This window comes from Haliotis asinina, chromosome 11 (assembly GCF_037392515.1).
Source record: "Haliotis asinina isolate JCU_RB_2024 chromosome 11, JCU_Hal_asi_v2, whole genome shotgun sequence".
In the NCBI taxonomy this organism is placed as follows: domain Eukaryota; kingdom Metazoa; phylum Mollusca; class Gastropoda; order Lepetellida; family Haliotidae; genus Haliotis; species Haliotis asinina.
The window spans coordinates 44,008,905-44,029,356 of record NC_090290.1 but is presented as its reverse complement, the minus strand read 5'-3'; the positions used below and the strand labels follow the sequence as shown (position 1 = coordinate 44,029,356).

The window sequence follows — 20,452 nt, the reverse complement described above, 5'->3', positions numbered from 1 at the left end:
GGGCAGAGAAGACAAGAAATGAACTTCAAACATTGTCCCCACGTGGGAGTCTTCAGCCTGTCGAGCGAACACTTTTACCACTAGGCTACAGCACTATCCCTCTTTAACGAGTGAAAAGCTGAAACACCAAGAAACATCAGCACGAACGGGAATAGAAATCACTTAGTTTCAGACAACTGGTTATCTACTCTTCCTTCAGATCAGACTCTGGAGGCGGTGGGGTAGCCTTGTGGTGAAGGCATTCGCTCGTCACGCCGAAGATCCGGGTTCAATTCCCCACATGGGTGCAATGCGTGAAGACCAATTCTGATGTCGCTTGGAATACTGTATTGCTAAAAGCGGCGTAAAACTAAACTCACTCACCCAGATCAGACTCGATCGATGTCCAATGTCTCTCGCAACACATGTCAGAGAGTCCTTAATTTAATTATACACACCAGACGCTGTCAAATTCCGTGAAAATATATTCTTGTAAACGTATGTGATCATGACATATGTCACATACCAAATATACGGCGACAGTAATCCTACATGCAAGAATGTGTCTTTTTTCTTTATTATTGTTTTTTTTGTAACATCTACCTTGAAAACTCTACAAGGAGTATTCTGATGCTGCAAGGAATATAGTCACATACATGGCTGATTTTTACACGTTCGAGAAAGGTCGCTTTATCTCTGTAGACATTGTCTATTAGTCTTATTGATCTTCCTTTTTGTGATTTATTTGATTTTGTTTATTCATGAACTAACAATGCAGCATCAACACACAACTAACATGTATCATACGGTGGCAAATGCGTTCAGTGTTTCACAGTCTGTTGTTACACAACAATGATACCGGTGACTCCATCGACATGAATACCACGATCGATTGATCCGAAACTAGAATCAGATTAGAAATACCTTCAGTTCATCTTCATGCTCGACGGCGATATGTTGTACCACCCCTTGACAATCGACACAGGGCGACAATCCCGTCCTCACCGTACACGAATCGGCAATGTTCACCTCCTGCAGCAGAACAGCTAGACAATACTATGTCCAGTAATGCACCACTTCCGGGACAACTTTCATCCCCTTATGGGACACGATAGGGATGCATCATAAACCTGCAGCCACGTCAATTGAACTTGGCAAGGCGCTTCAACGGGAATGGGACAGATCGGCATGGTGAGACGCTGGGCCCAGTATGCCTCGTTGAGTAAGTGAATGTGTACGAAATCCTGCCAGCATTACGGGCTTCTGATCCAGAAATTGTGGTATATTCCCAATTCGTTCGTTATCACCATACACCATTCCCGTCACGATATGGCTGTCATATTGCCGATGTGACGTTAAATATTAACTCACTCACTAGAAACTACTAAAATAATGTTCCGAGTATCCCTTACTTGTTTTGATGAGCATATGTAAGGAAATGGGGATGATGAATAATCGTTACACAGGGGTGGTTGTTAGGATTGATTGCTGATTGATTTCATCATTGAAAGCGTGGTCTGACAAGTATAAAGCCTCACGACCTAACAGTATTCCTTTTCAGATAACTGATACCGCCGATAATGTCTGTTTCATCAATAACAGCATTAGCTGTTAATGCATGTTGTGTGTTCAGTGCCGGTGTCCTTTCAGTCGGGGTTGCATTCAGGAACCTCGGTTCCAAGCTGCTAAACATCTGTAACAACGAAAGGAATGTATGTTGTTATAAAATGAGTGAACGAAACAGTCCAGTTCATAACCTTGACCCATATAATATTAAAAAGGGACTTGCATAACAAAGATCTCTAACGCTGAGGGCATTTCATGACGTCACGGAATGAGTGAGTGAGTTAGTAGGTAACCTTATACTGGCATTATCTCAGCCATATCGTGACGGAAACAATTCATACAAAAACCATGAAAAATGTCCGAAGATTACAATATTCTGAAGAGTAAAACCTGTCGACGGTGGACAGTAAAGTTGGTGCCGTAAAATTACTAGAATGTCACAGATATGACTATAAAACTAGTAAGTAAAACTTAAACACATTACAGAAGACAATACAGCCTAAAACACGATCTATAGATTGCCAACAACTGGAGTCAGATCATCACATGACGCAAGGAATAGGGTGGTGGAGCAGCCTAGTGGTTAAGGCGTTCGCGCGTCTCAACGAAGACCAGTGTTCAATTCCTAACATGGGCGCGGTATTCTGGAATATGGCTCAAAGCAGTGTAAAACCATATTTAGTATCTCAAGACGACTATAAAAATGAGAAGAGTTTGTCCACAGATGGAGGATGCTAAACAAAAAGACCTTCCGTGGAATACCATTTTTATCAAACGAGTCAATGATTTGGAATCAGACGAGCGAAAGTGAGTTTAATACTAAACCTAGCGCGTTTAAAAAAATAATGGTATTCCATGGAAGCGAGTGTTGTGTGGCATTGCGATAGTGTAATATTACCGTAAAATATTACACTGCAATTTCTTTCAATGGGGATTAACACGATTAGCTATTAAACAAAGCAACACTACGGCCTTTGGAAAACGGACGCAAGTGGGACATTGATTAAAAAAAATTGAAGAATGTGCAGTTATCAGGTGCTTGTAGAAACAGCTTAGTACCAAAATCAATCCATGAAGATATGCGCACACCACTAAAGAAGTTTGTCCCTCCCTATACCAGCGTGAAGAGATAACAGCGAGAGATTACGTGAACAGTGATATTTAATTTTATGTACAAATGTACAGCCAAATCATGAAATTCAATACCGATGCATCGGGGAACCTTAATCTAAACTTGTTAAAAACGTTTTCCTGTGAATTATAGTCGGAATCTATCACGTAGCGTATGTTCGGACAGTCAAGAAAGCGAAGCATGCAGTCTAAGTAAACTTAGTCTCAGTACCTTTCGTTACACTCCAACACGGAGTCTAACAAAACGGGAGGTAGCGCCAGGTAATCTTTCAAATTTACCAATCAGGCCACAGTTTGCCAATTCGAGGAACTGGACATTCCCACATGCCTTTTGATCTTTATATCTCGAAAAGGTTCGTACCCGAACAATTCCGAATGCTATATAGCGTACGCTCGCTACCAGGTGATGCACACGGCGCACGTTACAACCATGACAACGGTGAGCAAACAGTCGCTGAAAATAGTGGTTTTAGCAATATTCCAGGATATCATCTTGTGCAAAGATTAGGTAATGGTAACCATGTCAACAGAAACCCCAAAGCGTATATACTGCAGGTCGAATACCTGTGTTATATACAGATTTTTTGTGTGGAGAGATCTGTGTCAGTGACCTAAATATTTTGTAAGTCTCTCCGATCCCAAAGTAGTAGCCGTTGTCTGATTGGTTAAATCGATTTAACCATCTCGCTATTGATTGGACGGTCATAGGTCGCTCTAATGTTACCTGACGCGACCTTCTACTAGGGTTTGTTAGACTCAGTGGTGGAGTCTAACGAATAACACTGAGGATACGTTTCCTTAGGCTGGCGAAGCATGGTTAATCAACCAGAGTGAGCGAGGAAGTTAAGAGTTAGTCGCATCGGCAATATTTCAGGCATATCGTGACTAAACAAAGTCAGACATTCATTACACATAAAATTAGGTTATAAAACTATCTACAAAGGACTGTAAAACAGCTAGAATATCACTGATACATATTTAAAATTAGCGTGTAATCCAACAATTGCCTCATTCAAAGTAATACTGTATACAAATGGGCAATAGATCGTCACGATGTATAAATTATATCTCATTAAGTAAACATCGTGCACACGTGTTATCCGTAAAGAATCTGTAACTAACAATGGTGTTTGTTTTATGTCACTTCTAACAATATTCTAACGATATAATGGTATGGGACACCGGAAACAAGCTCCACACTGTGTCCATGTGGGGTATCGTACCCGGGTCTTCGACATGACAGACGAACGCCTTAACCGCTGAGCAACCCCACTTACCAAAAGACTCAAGAATTAATACACAGCTTTGTGAAAATTCCTGGCGTCAAGCTTGATTATTGCCTAACAAGGACAACGTTAAGACATCGTCAGCACACACTAGGTCCATCCAGTCGGATACGTCCGTGAACAAATGAACTCCCGGAATAACCCTGACACATCAGTCAGTTGAAATGAATTGTTTTAACCCTGGGCTAATATAGTCATCAACGCCGTTAAACTTTACACAGTCATAATTCTTTTCATTATCACAACTTGATACACATTCTGAAGGAGAAACCGTGTCAGTGCGGCGAGAAGGTATATTATCATTTCATTCATGATACTTTCTGATCATATTGTAGAACTAACTGCTCTGGACACAGTAGGTGTCTAACAAACAGGTGTAAATGCTTCAAAGCCAAGTTGAAGTGCAAAAGTCGTTGCCACAATAGTTTTAACTGTTATCGACAATAAGTGATGTGGAACTTCTGATCCACTTTTGTTAATTAAGTCATTACGTGAAATTTCATAAAATGATTGTATATTATAGTAGATTGATTGTTCTTACACAAAATGACGCGAAATGCGTTGTGACCCGTTTAGTCATTTCACGAAATGACTGAAATAATTAGTCATTTCACGAAATTTCACAGTCTGACTGACATTTTCACAACAGATACAAATGTTCATGATATCTTGTCGTCTAAAACTATGCCAATGTCGGAAGGTTATCCACGGAATGATTACAAACACGATAAATCCGAGAGTTGTTTGAAAAGACTTTTAAAGTTACATAATCGGACCATATACTAGTAATCAATTCCTTCAAAAGAAGTTGGATACATCAAAGGGATTGCAACTGTTACTCTGTATCACGATGAATATTGAGTTGTTTGTTTACAACCGTTGCCATGGTCGTTGCTATTCATCAGTTCGTTGATGTAACAACAAGATTGATTTTGTTTATTACTAATAAAACCCTGAAATACCTGAAGTCAACAACAGCCGTTGAATGTTCCGAGAATTTTCCCAGTATATATTAATTCGAGGGAATTTCGTTTTAAGGTACATAGCTATTTAGAGAGCTGATTATTCATGCATTTCATACATAGTTCAAATGACACGTAAATCCTACTTGGTACATAGTTATTGCAAGTTTTATTTAGAAGTCATTATGCCACCCTCCTGTCGATTGAGTGCGACAGCAGCATTGACAGGATTAAATGAACGGGAATGTCTAATTCCGTCATATCATTCTCTCTCATTTCTTTCCTGGTTATAACTATCAACTGCTCCTATTCTTTCTCGTATTGTACCTTCGTTTTCTAACTTGCTGATATAAAATGATCTCAGATCAGATTTTTTTCTTTTCACTTTCAAGTTTGTATTATTTTGAAGCCAATCTTTTTTCACCCAACAGGTTTTAGTCTGTAGGTGTTAAGTAAGTAGTTGTTGACAAGATGTGAGGCTGTGCTTTAACCATTGTCACTGAGTGTCAATATACTATGCCAGATTATTGATTTAATCAGGTAATGGTTTGTCCCACAATTTGTGGAAGGGAAATAAAAAACACATTCCTCCTTTTTTGTTTTGTTTCTTGTTGATCTGCAAAAATATCTGCACCATAAAACTGTTGGGAATGTGTCTCTCTTAGTTTTCCTGCTCGTAAACTTTCCCAGATATACGGTGTTAATTCTGTTGCTGCTAAATAACTGCATAGGCGAAAGAAGATCAGGTACATTAACATACATCTGCCACCCTCTCACGTTTTAGCAATACACATTGCACAAACACCATTTTACAAAACATCTGTTTCGTCGAATAATGAGAATTAATCATTTATCATTGTAACCAAAAAAGTTCTTCAATCTGATTGGTTGAAAAACATGATCGAATGGTATTTGATTTTGCAAGACTATTCGCTGCGTATTGACACCTACAATTATCCCATACAATCAGCAGTGGTGACGTCATTCAAATCCTATTGTGACATAAAATCAGAATGACGTCACAAATAAGCAGTCGCATATGCTACTATGGGAACCAGCCGAAACGGCCAGCTGATGACACTTCACTGCTGTACCCGCACTCGATGTCAAAGAGTGCTGACAGGAAAACCCACGTGGGCTTCTGGTTCACTAATGTCGATAAACATTGTTGGCCAATTTCCGGGTGATACTGAGTATAACATTGTCGGTTCCAAATGAATTCCCGTGCTCAATAACACCCGGAAATATGTATATGATTTTTATCCCATAAATGAATCACGTGCAGCAATGGTGAGGCTTGACATGTTTCCCGTCAACTGATACTTGACAATATTTCATGAATACAGTAAATATCCCGGTCGATGTTAAATCAAGCCTTTATACGCAACTTTGCGACAAAGATGTGTTTGAGTGTACATAATAGTTTAGTGTGATTCGTACAACGACACATCTTTATAAATTTCTATGAATGAGGACATGGTCCTTTTTGACATTTCCCTGAAGAACTGACACACTTTGACATATGTATCCAGAGCCAAGGTTGGCAAGCGGTTGGACACATCACCTGTCACAGCTCTGTGAACGAGAGAATCCTTTGGTGCAATGCAATGTTTCGAATTCCAGAATCATTCACATCCCCACCCTTGGATCAGTATCACCAAAGAGTGTGTTCTTCCCCATTATTACGCTGATGTCAATGTTTCTCATAGACCCTTCTAATTTTACTTTTGCCAACTCACCCATGTTTAGAATTTGGTGGCTTCATGAAACACATAAATATTTTTGAATCCTTAAGTGAGTATCGTTCCACGCCCCTTTCAGCTCTATTCGGGGAGGCACCAGAAATGGACTTCACATATTGTACCCATGTGGAGAACCTGGGCATTAATCGTGAAGATCGGATGCATTTGACCCTAGGCAGTCACACCGTCCCCGCTTATTTGTATTTGAATGATCAAAAGATTGGTTGTAGATACATACACACAATTGTACCATTGTTTTTAGATAATCCTTGAATGTTGCTGCCAATATACATACTACCCATGTGTGTGTGTGTGTGTGTGTGTGTGTGTGTGTGTGTGTGTGTGTGTGTGTGTGTGTGTGTGTGTGTGTGTGTGTGTGTGTGTGTGTGTGTGTGTGTGTGTGTGTGTGTGTGTGTGTGTGTGTGTGTGTGTTACATCGAACATGAATTACCCGGGGTCCACTAATTTGTGGAAACCAACTGCAAACATTATGAAGATGAAATGCACGAATATAATGCATCAAAAAATTGATGATGAGCATTGCCACTATTCACTGAACTTCATGATTTATTGACAGTAATCTTTTTAAACGTTACGGATGTGTTTTACTATACATTACTTCATGTGTAAATAGTACCATACAGCTGAACCTAAACATTTGATGGGTAGTATACAAACAAGCAAATGAGAAACCGTGATGGAGCTGTACACATCCTACCATATTTGACGCCAAGTCCGAAACCGCCAACGTTGCTCCAGCTAGTAGTGATGCCAAAACCGCCACAGCCCCCGAAGTGTATTTCCGTGTCGAAGATATAGTTGTCGGGAAGATGGTCTCCTGACTGTAACATCCGGGCACCAGCCTTCCAATGCGCCATGATGCAGGAACCACACATACCACCACTATTTCTCGTTGGTGACTGGTTGTTAATATTAGAAAAGAGAGTGAAGTAATTATTTGGGTTTCCATCACAGTTGTTGAAGTCTTTATCGGCACCGTTGGCGTTGTAGCCATGCCTGAAATTTCGCGAAATTCTATTTTTCGGAAGGAACCCTAGGTATAGGTAAGGTCCCAAGTTTGTATTTGAGGGGCCATTGTAGTCTGTATGTTCGTTGACCATGACCGCCAGGTGGACAGTGGAGAAAGTGGTCATCTGGGCAAGGGTCGATTCAGACTGCGTTCCGTCACTCAGTTTAGCGACGAGGTCGACGACGGTGTTGGAGTTGTAATGGAGACGTAGTTCCTGTGTGTTTAGTTTTGTTACGGCATCCTTGGAGAAGTACGTTGTGACCACGTTGCTCTTGAAACGGCAATAGACGTTAATGACGTCGTCCTGGGAGGTGATGAACGTGTACTCGCCGTCAGCACTGCTAGAGTCACGCTGGTATATGTCGGCACAGGCTGTAGAAATGGATTAATGCAAAAAGTGAAATTCTTTGTACATTCATGTCCTTTTTGGGGTCATAAAATGCAGTTTTTTGTTCATGTTACGTATTATGCGAGTTTTCTGTTTCACACCAAATGACGTCCTTGTAAAACGATGAGGTGTTTTTTTAATTCACTCGCTCTTCTTTACAAACAAAATGAAAAAAAATAGATGACGATGACAACTATCGAAAAATTGGTTATGCAGAAACCCGAAGTACTAATATAGGAATTAAATATCAGATACTCACTGTGAACGTAGTGTTGACACAGTTGCCCCATGAAGCCCACAGGGCACACACATGTGCCATCAGATGCGACTGTGGCCCCATTTGTGCAGCTAGTCACCTGATGATGACAATTACATATTAAGCAGGGCATCTTTTTTATCATTCTGATAGAATAAAGCCCTTCCACATAAATAATTTTGTACGTTTACTTGTTGCAGACACACCCATCGAATGTATTGACTTCCTCTGAAGATGAGTTAGTGAGTTAATAGTAAAGGTCACATCGGCAATATTTCAGCCATATTGTGACGAGAACATGATTGATATTGAAATGAAATGTACATACACTATAAAAACCTGTCGTCAAAGAACAATAAAACTAGTGGAATATTGTTACACAGTTACAATTTAAAACCAGTGTGGAAAGTTAAAACTAATATCACTGTTGGAACAATACGATATAAAATACAGGCTATATACCAGCAACAACTGAAGGTAGTGCACCATGCTAGGGACCATAAGGACTTACTGTACATATGCTTCCTGCATGTACCTGGCTGGATTTACATCATCCTTTCAGCTGTTAGCAATTTAGGAAATCTAGCCATACATTAAAAGGACACATATTCTACGGTTAAAAATGTGGACAGTTTAAATTTCTTTGAATGTTTGTGGACATACGTGCCCTCTCAGCAGTCTGAAGTTAAGAAATTGCTTAGACAGCTTTCAGTCAAATTGAATGGGCATTTATCCTTTAACTTTTCAAAGCATTTACATTTGTATTTCCCGATAGTTATTTGCTACGGTTATTGTTTGCTACCAGTTATCGACTGAGGTCCGAACATTAGCCCAGTTGTATGAAAGGAATATGCAGACTATATTGGCCAAAACGAGTCATCTAAAGTGAGAAAAACGATTACTAAATGTAACAGTTGTTCATGTTGGGATTGGTAGTTAGTTGCATTGTATGATACCTTTTGAAATACGTAGCAGTTGGTGTCATCGTAGCCACACGTGAAGGCTACAGGAAGGGCAGACACCTTACACACCAAGACTCCATTTTGTTGACAGTCACGTTCTGATGGACAGGGGGCGCCACAGTGGGAACCACACGTCACATGGCTACACCCAGGGTCAAGGCTGACGGAAGCAGGGAGGTTGTGGTAGTCGATGCGACATTTTGGGGATTGCTGTATTACAAAAGCTGAGACCCAGGTCATCTTGCCGAGTATCAAAAGCAGAGAGGAAATACAGCAGGAATGCATGACAGAAGTATGCTGTACTCTCCAAACTTTGGTTGGCAGTGGATTCATCCTCACAAAACATCAATATTAGGTCAGCGTCAAAATCTCGCAAAACTGTCAGATAACACAGCCTATCTTCTCATCTGTCATCACAATTAAATCAGTACACTCTTGTGTCGAAATGTATGATCCAAAGAACGTGTTTAAGTGGTATTAGTTCAAGTTCGTCCTCACCGGAACAATATATTTCGCAAACCATGTCCTTCACATAGACGTAAAACTTCACACAGGCACTTCGTGACACAAATGCCAATATCCACTGTATGTCTGCAGTACCTCTCAATGTCCAAACTGACGATTCACGTCCAACTCATTCACCTGCCGTTCTCAACTGCCTTATGTAAAGATATAGCTCAGTTATTATCACGAGAAACATCAATAGCTTTCATTGATTGTTGGCTCTACCGATACCGATTGTCGGCACATCAGCTGCTTTACTATACATAATGGATAATAAATACCAGACCATCACATTGTGTTTCTGTTATTTAAATAGGAAGACATATCGTCTCATATTTCTATTTATTAAAAATTCAAACGTTAAAAGTACAAAACAGGGGGTTAACAGCATAATAGTAAGGGAGTGGTTTAACGCTTCAATTACAATACGGTGTGTCTGTTTGGGACATTTACATACATACAGAAAGGGTACTCTGTAGCAAACCTAACCAGCTGAATTGGAAAAGGGAGACAAAAGTTTCGATAAACAGACTAGTTATCAAAGTATAAAATACATGCGTACGTACGTACGTACCTATCAACCTACCTACCTGCATACCTACCTACCTACCTACACACACACACATACACACACAGATACATACACACACACACACACACACACACACACACACACACATACATACATACATACATACATACATACATACATACATACATACGTACATACATACATACATACATACATTATGTATGCATTGTAAAACAAAATGTCTAAATTTATAATACATATTACTGTGCAAAGGATAAACACGTGTGAGGGAGTTTTATGCCGTGTTTAGCAATATTACCCGGATCTTCGACGTGACAAGCGAATGCTTTACCCACCTCCCTTTATAGTACAAGGGCTTATTTCATGTGTTTGAAACTAATGGTGTGGTTTTTGGCCGATACACATTACACATCACATCAAAATAAAATAAAACAGATGTTTTGTGTTGAATTTTATTGAGATGATCAATGTTACTATTTGCCTGATGACATATTCTAATCAGCGTGGCAACTTTCCAAAGGTAGACACCCATTGTGTGAACATCGAGCACGGAAATGACACTGAACACTATAACCAATACTCAAACAGAATAAGTTCCGAAGCGGAACCAAATTTCACGTTTTAAGAATGTAAACCTTTTAGAGTGGCTTCACATGGCTTTTCTTTGTTGATTTTGTTTTTCAGAAAGCGCCGGGTTCATCGTTCAGAAAATATCGGCATCAAGTAAACACTGTCTTATTGATGCCACGCGGACAATGTGGCCATATTGAAGTACGATATTGCCTCCACAGAGAATATATACGCCCGCATGTCCTGGCCGACGGAACATCCGGACTGGGAGTGTAGCATATTATTACATGGAAGTCTGCATCCGCCAGTTCCTGAGGATCTTAGTGATCAATACGTCAGTACTCAATAAAACGATCTGAAGGATACGCAGGTAACAGTTCAGCACGTCCGCACAGTTTCCAGACGGGTTAACAGCTTCACGAGCCCCTTGGCAGTACTTGCATGTCTTGGTGACGGGTACCACCTGTGACATAGTTTACACTATCCTTCTTGGTAACATCTGGCACTGTCAGTAGTTCATTTGTTTCATTGTAAAAGACCATGATATACTTAAGGTACACCAATTAACTTTTTTCAACCATCAACAAGATTAAAACATTCGATTGATTCGTGTTTCCTTCAGCAAAAAAATTGGGGAACAATCTGTCATCAAATGTCAGAAATTGAGGGTGTGTTTCAGCATCTATGGATCAAGTTGGATTTATGCGAGGCTCTAAGCCCTTTTATACTTTTATAGTATCAGAAAATTAAATACCCACCAGAATAAGATCTAATTTACGACCTTCAACAACTGACCAATTAGGCCAGAATGCTTAAAACAAAAAATGAAATCAAATAATCTAATCTAATCTACCCCCCCCCCCCCCAAAAAAAAAAAAAGAAAAACAAAACGGATAAAAAACATATCTTGAAGTACTATTCTAAATGATATTACATTTTATGTTTAGTTTTTGGAGACGTAGTGTTATAGGTACAAAAAGCCATTGCTGAGATGGAAATTTCTCTAACAGTTGTTTAGAGAGAACATGCTAAACTGACCAAACAGCTCGCCCATGAACTGTACGTGAAGCATGCTTATATTAACAGTAAAAAAGCGTTGTTTTAAATTGATTGGCAATTGTTGCTGAAACAATCGAGAACACTGATAAAATGCCACGACTCAGCGAAGCAGAGAGGAACAGCGCTTAGGTACATTGGAAGCTGGTTAATCACTTTCTGCAGGAGCAAGCGTGTTTAACGTGCCACTCAGCACCGTAACAAGACTGTGGAACGGTATCAGAATCAAAGAATAACACGTGACCGACCCGGATCAGGTAGACCACGAGTGACGTCATCAAGCATCCAACATACCTGGTTTGCGGAGGTTATCGGACCAAACAGTCTCGATTACGAGAAGCAGATCTTCGGGCAGGATGTCTCATTCGTGGGGTTGTTTTAACAGCATGATATGACAGCAACTTCGTTGCAGGAGGATATGGTTAAGCGACGAGTCCCGTTTCCTGTTGTATCGTTTAGACAGCAGGCAGAATCCGGGTTTCTTAATCAGAGACAGCATTTTGCGTCATGCTGTATTCAGGAAGTCGACAGATTTTATGGAGTATTTGTTATGACGTGGGTAGCCATCTCCCACTATAGCAGGACTGACCTCGTCCATGTACAGGACAACCTGACGGCTCAGAGGTGCACAAAAGTGATGCCGAGACCTCACCCCATCCATCATGCAGAACGTCGTGTGACGAGTGGAACATCGACTTCGACTCAACAGCAACCGCAGACTCTACAGCAGTAGAGCCCATGCGCTTTGGGCAGAGTGGGCTACCATTACTCAACGTGTCGGTTAGATCCATGCCAGTTCCATATGAAGGAGATGTCAGGTTGTTCTAGATGCCAACGATGGTCATTAGACATTCTGAGCTCCTTGATGACCTTGACCTGGAAATTTTGACCTTGGCATCCTTGTGTTGTAACCTTGTCCACTACATGGTCCTTCTTGTAAAATTCGCATTCCTTGTAGCATTTTTTTCTCTTTCAGATTAAATATCTCAAAATATTTAAACCAAAAGCCGTTGGAGGAGGGGAGGGGTATAATTTAATACATAATATCCACAGACATATTGTTATACGTGGCAATGAGGCTTTTTCCAACAATGAGAAAGAATCCGAATGTTTTCAGATGTGTCCTTTATGTCTAAAAACCGAACTAAACGATTCTAGGTGATGACAGGGTTTCGCTGTGCCGTTGTTCAAAGCTACCATTATCGTTACGACTGTCGTAAGTCGTAAGTTCACTGTACCTTGTGGGAATTACCTTAGCCCTAAAATCGCTTTGTGCAATGGCACCTCAACAATTTGTGCAATGGCACCTCAACAATTTGTCCACACGTGCAGTTCCTATTTTCATATCAGCCATATGCTCCCGTGTATTCAGATGAACAAGTGACGAGCCTTTGCGTGTGTTTGTGATGAATAACTGAGGTGCGTAACATGCTGACAGTTTCGCGAACACCAGGTTTCACTTCTATTTGACAGTGATTCCTTAATACATTTTCTGGACACATCTGTATCATACAATCAAATCCATTGGACTTTTGTCGCCTTTATTTATGTTTTTAGAAATTAACAGAAATCAGCTTAACGCTTTGTACCAGCGTAAGACTTGCCCTTGGTGTGATGAGTGAGCACGTTTACAACTCGACCTACCTGTACCCTCAATAAAGCAAAAGTGGTAATTGATAATACAGGAAATGTCAAAGCTAAACAGTATAATATTGGTTCTTGTTCTATTAACCACAAAATATTCAAAAAATAAAATAATATTAATAACAAATGGTAGCTTTTCGCTAATATTATATAGAATTAATTACACGAGTCGCGGAACGCCTGAACACGCGAACACAATCCATTAAGTCCCCTGGGAGAAGAGGAAATTTACAGAATTGTTTTTTATAACTGATTATCATTACCTGCCTTACCTGCTGTGTGCATAATGAATGTGCATCACGTAGTGTGTTAGCTATGAAACTCTTCTACAACTAAACTTTACAATCCGGACAACCATTACGGTATCAGAGAATTAATTAAGTTGTTCCATGGAAACCAGCATGTCATCTTCCATTGTGACAATGACATGTCGCATAGTTAATGGCAGAGAGCGATAAAGGCATTGATTTTTCTTATCAATTACCCGCTGGCGTGAAAGAACTCTATAGTTAAACTGCAGAATATTGAGTTTCACTCATGGATCTAAACCGTTTTTCACCTTGGGTGATGTGGCAAATACAGTGACGTCTCACTCTCCATGATAACCAGAATGATATTTCCACGTGGGAGTGATGTCCCAAACGTAAAGGAACTGTACTTTCAATGTACGATTGTCAGAACTGGGAGATAAATGGGATTGAATCAATGTTGATACAATAACAATGGATGTTTTGAGAATGCATCACCACATGGATTTCATTCAAAACAAAGCTGTTCGTTCAGTTATCCCCCTTGTTAGGTGACCGGAGAATGACATGAAAATTTCAGATGTACAATTTTCAATCAGTAGTGCGTGGTTTGACCCTGAAAACCATGACCATTCACAGATGCAAGAAAATTATCGGAAAAATAGTCTACAGTGATTTATCGACCTGCCTGAAAAGCGTCAAAATTCATAATGACACTCCATGCACGTGAATGAGGCTCCGACGATGTGCACGTGCTTCCCATGCATTGTGTTTGTGTGTTGTGATAACGTGAAATGATGCTGCATACACAAGATGAATATCAGTGTAACGTTCCTCGTGGGGTTTTCTTTCTACCAGACTTCAAAGTTCAGGTTCCCTTTCTTTTTTAAGGGTATATTTATGATGTGCACATATTTATGACTCCCTGGAACGTTCAGACCAGTCATGTTGACTGTACATACGTACCCAGTGTACACACGCACACGCACACGCACACGCACACGCACACGCACACGCACACGCACACGCACGCACACCAGACTCGGTGATTCTTCCGATACGTGCGTTTTTCCTACGTCTTGGTCGCACTTTGTTCTACACACACAAAGACCTTACAATGAATGCAGGCACGAGAAAAATCATACTAGGTTTATGTCATTAATGATAGGGAAACATAAGGTCGACTACACGACCATATACACAAATGCAATTTTTGCAAAGTGTTCAGGATGACAGAGGCGCAGTTAAAACTTACTGTTGCAGGACATAGTTCTCTAGCAGCAACTGTTTCCGATATGTACTGAACAGCAAAAGGAACGCAAGCTTAAAAAAAAATAAAATTTCATCAAAAGTAGGCTTTCATGTTTATGTCTTCTATTTACAGTTTCTTTTGCTGCTCAGTATCATTAACATGCCCCAATGTAATTCTGGAAACCCAAAAGTCAAATCCTTCTGACAAAGGTTGTCTTGAATATATTTTCTAAGAAAGAAAAAATACAACTTAAACAAGTTTTTCGAGAATTCAAAATATAAAACTCGCTCATCCAGTGACCGAACAATGGCCCATGGTCAGGAATGTTTAGTTTCGCTCAAAGTTCACGAGTTAGAGGTTGCAAATATATGAAAATATATGTATAAGTAGTGTGACAAAAAATATATATAATTTTGAATTAATTTTACAAATTTAGATTTAAGAAATACATAAATAAATTTTACAAACAAGTAAATATATTTGAAACCAAATCTTCCGTGATAACCAAGGGAACATGCTACAAACTATCTGTCGTGTCTACACGTAACTTTAGCCATAGGGTCACACGTGCGTGAAAATCAGGTCTCTCAAACAAGAACATACATACTCAATATTCTAAATGGGTATTGTCTTCTCCTAAATATAAAACGATTCGAATGAATCTTCATTTCACTGGAACAGTGGTCTTTGTTTGTTGACCGAAATCTATTACGTATTAATGAGTTATTGATGACATGGAAAATAATGACACATTTGTCATTGTTTGGATGCAACCTGGCAATGTTCGAAAACTATAGTCTGTTTAAATGAAACCGATGAATGATTAATATCTCGAAATAGAGATATGTGCACAAAACATAAACGAGAGCATAGCACAATGTTTCATGATGGTTTAAACAACTTTTTGCATGATCGATCAGTAAACGTCAGATTTCAGTTCCTGTTGCGTACAGAGTGTTCAGAACCATGTGTCCCATTAACGTTCTGTGCCCTTATCTCACTTTCGAGTTTTTTAATTATTTGTCGTTCACATTTGAAACGGAGACAAGTGTACTTTAAGCACATCTGGCCGTATATGTTTTTCCTAATATGCATGCATGCATGCATAAACATCATAATAAACCGTAACCTACTAAGACCGGGCGGGACAACTTAAGAATGGCCAGCGAGTCCTAACTTGACACAAGCTACAAAGACATATTTTATATCATTGGAAAGATCTCGAGGAGATGAACACGAAACAAGTGTGTTCACGTTTTAATAAGCTCACAAATTGGCTCTGAAAATGCATTTCTGCAGAAATTTCTGGCAGAATGTTTTTCTGCAGAAATTTCTGGTGAATTTTTTTTCTGCAGAAATTTCTGGAAGAATTATTTTTTCTGCAGAAATTTCTGGCAGAATTTTTTTAAATTTTACTACCAGAATTATCTTAATTGAATAAAATTACAGACTATCTTTAAAATGTGGATACCTTATTATGGACTTTAGATGATGTGTTCTTGATAGTACAATCATAGTCACAAAATTATCTAGACGAATACAATTCTGTGTAAATACATTTAAAAGGCTAAATATTTGGAAGAGTGTGTATTAGACCGTCCTTTTACCTGTAATGATAATTTATAACACGTGAATTTATGATCTGAATTGTTGAGCTTGGGGTATTTTTGCATCAGAATACGAATATCTAATTCATCAGCAGGAAACTGAAAACAGACAGTATGTACACTTCTGTGGGTGTAAAGTATCCTCATGTTATTTTGCATGTGTTTGTAAACTTCAGGTAATAAAAAGGATGATGATGTTAATACCCCCAAGACCGGTGTGAGGAATTTGAACAATTCATATCATTATACCATTAGATGTTTTGGTTTAGTTCTGTGTTAGACGTATTCCATACACTATATGTTTCAGCCGTACTTCTTGGCAAAGAGGTCAGACTTTATCAATCAGCACCCGTTCGCTTACTACTGTTTTTAGTACTTAATGCCTCCTGATTAATTGCTTCACGGCTGTGCTGTTTGTTGTTTTTAGTTCCCACCTGGCCTGATCCAAGTATCTACTCCTTGTTATTCAAGTACATGATGTTTGTCACATCATTCAATAATTCTAATCACTTGCTTGTTGTCACTGTTACCTTGAACATGGTGTAAGAACCTACACAGAAACGTTGCTATGTGCAGTTAACACGAAGTTATTATTAATATAACCCGATACCGCGTATGCGTGTCTTACATTCTTAACGTAACTTGGAAAAAAAAATGAAAGTCTTGCGCCGTGGTTGAGTTGTGAACCGAGGATTAAGTTGCCATTACATCGGTGATGGTTACACAGACCTGCGGAGTAACATGTTACTGTCAGCCGTCGCATTGGGGGACGGACAAAATCCCATTCAAGAATGACTAACGTGGTACAATATCCCGTTTATATTTGTTATTGCTACCCTTTTTCACCAAGACCCCAGTAAGTGAATTATCTCATCATGAGAGAAGCTAGTGAGATAAGTTGATTGGCGTGTTTTCGTAACAAAGGCCAGTGGTTGAAATGTTAAATTGTATAAATGTGTCTGTGATGATGACACTTTATATCAGTGTTCCAGTGTACCGTCGTCATATTATCAGTTACATGTTTTTCAAACAGGAATAGAAAGACTTATGTCACTCGTGAATTCGTACAAAATACAGTGTTAAACTGTTTCAAAATATTCCTGTCTGTGTAATTACATAATGTGACAGAGACAGACCCCAGGTGCACGAGCCATAAATCAGTGTAGTTTGTTTATGGTGTATAGCCTGACAGGTGTTAAGTTGGTCAGGGATTGAAGTTGAGTATTGCATATTGTCATTAGCAGACAAGCAGAGTGACAGGTGACAATAAACAGACATTGCGTTTTGTCTGTGACAGAGACTGCTTGTCATAATCAATATATTTTTCTATGTTTCTATACAAATGATTTAAAACATTTCAGTTTTCAGGCTGAACAATGAAATTAGCATTTCTAATACTACACATGTTTTCAAAAACATGGGTTGCAAATATGCAGGTATTGTACCAGTGTGTTGTTATTACTGCCGACCCAAGATGCTTGTAACCACAAGAAACATCTCTTGTTCTCCCACTTCGACCGCACCGATAATCTTGCACACATCACTAGTGTTTATACGAGTTGGCTTCCCGGTTCAAGCTAATCACTGCACATGTGCTCTGGGTGGTGAAGCCACTTTTCCCCCAGCCCTGGGGAAGCGTTTGAACTCCTATTACGTGTTTTTTGAACAGCGTTATTAAACTTTATAACTTTTATTTGCATTTTTGATAATATGTTACCGAACCTAATCAGAATCTGGAAAGAACTGTTTTGTGTAGTATGTGACCTTGAACCGACAAGACGTACTGAATATACACTACAAAACGTCTATTGTCCATGCAGCATCAACTGGCATTGTTTCGGTGTACTCCCCGAGTGGCCGCTCTCTGGCTTGCGCAATTATTAACCGCGGTGTCCACTCAAGGACGACAGAACCGGAACGATGACCGCTGATAGAGACAACCTGATAAACCACCAATTAACAGGTGTGAAAACTCGGTGGCCACTTCGGCATAAATCATTGTTTCAACGAGACAATTACATTTTTGCGGGTATTGTCACTTTGAACACTGATGCATTGTCGAAAAGGTATTCTTTATCATCTCATCTGGTACGCTGGTCTTTTCGGGCATGTTGATGAATTCAAATTGTGGCTCAGATGTCTTACATTGTTATTATTGTATGTATGTAGTATATGTCCGGTTTCGTCTCTATTCACCTTCAACCCATATCGCATGCAAAAACAATGTAGGTATATTGGGATTGGTAAATGCGCCCCAATACTGTTAAATTAATCTTGTACGTCGTGAATCCACTAAGGAGTTAAAACTGTGTTATAATGAAACGGAAATGAAATTGTAAAAGCTATAATGAAATACGGTCAAATTCACACTGTAAAATACACTGTTGTCTGGTACTAATAGGCTTTATGATTAAACATGGGAAAACGACATCATTTAAAGAAAGTCTATGTTAAATTATATAACGGTGGTGTATTCAACTAAGATGATTCTGGTAGCAAAAGAAAAATATCAGATCAGTTGATCACGCTAAGTGCTTATTACTTGGAATATTCATGAAACTACCACCCACGCAGGAGTATCAATAATTATAGTCCCATGTCTACAGTGTAACGTATCAACGCCATGTGGTTTGGCTGGATATTTTCAGTGTAACGTACCAATGCCGTCAAATGCAGTGGGATGTCTACAGTGTAACGTACCAATGCCGTCAGATGCAGTGGGATGTCTACAGTGTAACGTATCAACGCCATGTGGATTGGCTGGATATTTTCAGTGTAACGTACCAATGCCATGAGGTGCGGCGGAATGTCTACACTGTGTTGCGCCATTATCAGCGTCCACAGCGTGTGTATAGTTTCAAATAATTTCTATAAAAATATAAGGCAGGGGTATTATTTGCACGTTCTTTGAAAACATTTTCTGTGTATTATAACGATATTTGTTTTGTAATACTGTTCTGTCATATGCAGTCCTAAACAATGCTGAAATTGTTTCGGTAGAGTGAGTGAGTGAATATGGTTTTAGGCTGCTTATGCAATGTTTAAACAATCTCATGGCAGGGAACACCAGATATTGTACACTGTCGGGGAATGTGACCCGGGACTTTGGCCTGACGAACGAATGCTTTAACCACTCTATTATTCTAAATAGAGTTCTGTGCTCACCGACTGACAATGCTTCACGTGATGAATATGAATGTAGCTATCTTGACTGATCTTTCTCACCTGGGTGAGTGTTGTTTCGCACACATGACCACGCGCTCAGTGAAGGTATTAATTCAATGAACTCAACTTGTCATTTTCTAAGTATATGACGCTGGTCTGTAAATAGTCGGGATCAGACAATCCCGTGATCAACAGCATGGCGATGAAATGTGTAAACCGAGCATCACCACCTCTTACGACATGCATGGGTTACTGAAGATCAATTTTAACCCGAATCTTCACGGAAAAGAAGTGGACGGAAGCACTAGTGCTAGCATATATTAAGGTGTAACTGGGGGTATTCCGCGAGTGAAATCGACGTGTGCAACATTTGTCTAATTTCTTCAACTACTAACTCTATACACAGTTGGTCTTTGTGGCCTATACTGATCTCAAGATTCGTTCATTTACTTCGTTTGAGACATGAGATATGTTTCCAAAACATATCAGAATTTTATCATGAAAGAAAACGAATCTGTCCATGTAAAATTAGTCCTATTTTTAACACATTC

At 39.4% G+C, this 20,452-nt stretch overlaps 1 protein-coding gene across 1 annotated transcript; it reads right to left on the bottom strand.

Annotated features, from left to right (window-relative positions):
- Positions 1 to 512: 512 nt before the first annotated feature.
- On the bottom strand, positions 513 to 9,959 carry LOC137255825 (uncharacterized). The gene is made up of 4 exons (XM_067793386.1): positions 9,297 to 9,959; positions 8,344 to 8,440; positions 7,385 to 8,068; positions 513 to 1,672 (listed from the first exon to the last, which is right to left on the bottom strand). Exons 1-4 carry the CDS (start codon positions 9,633 to 9,635, stop codon positions 1,665 to 1,667), a joined length of 1,128 nt encoding a protein of 375 aa, XP_067649487.1. The 5' UTR covers positions 9,636 to 9,959; the 3' UTR covers positions 513 to 1,664.
- Positions 9,960 to 20,452: the final 10,493 nt, after the last annotated feature.

Bases quoted from the DNA above. Each gene is read 5' to 3' on its own strand.
- LOC137255825 (XM_067793386.1), bottom strand. From the start codon at position 9,635: ATGAATCCACTGCCAACCAAAGTTTGGAGAGTACAGCATACTTCTGTC. The intron at 8,441-9,296 runs GTATCATACAAT...TGTCATCATCAG, and splicing joins ACTGCTACGTATTTCAAAAG to GTGACTAGCTGCACAAATGG. The intron at 8,069-8,343 runs GTGAGTATCTGA...CCATTTCTACAG, and splicing joins GTGTCAACACTACGTTCACA to CCTGTGCCGACATATACCAG.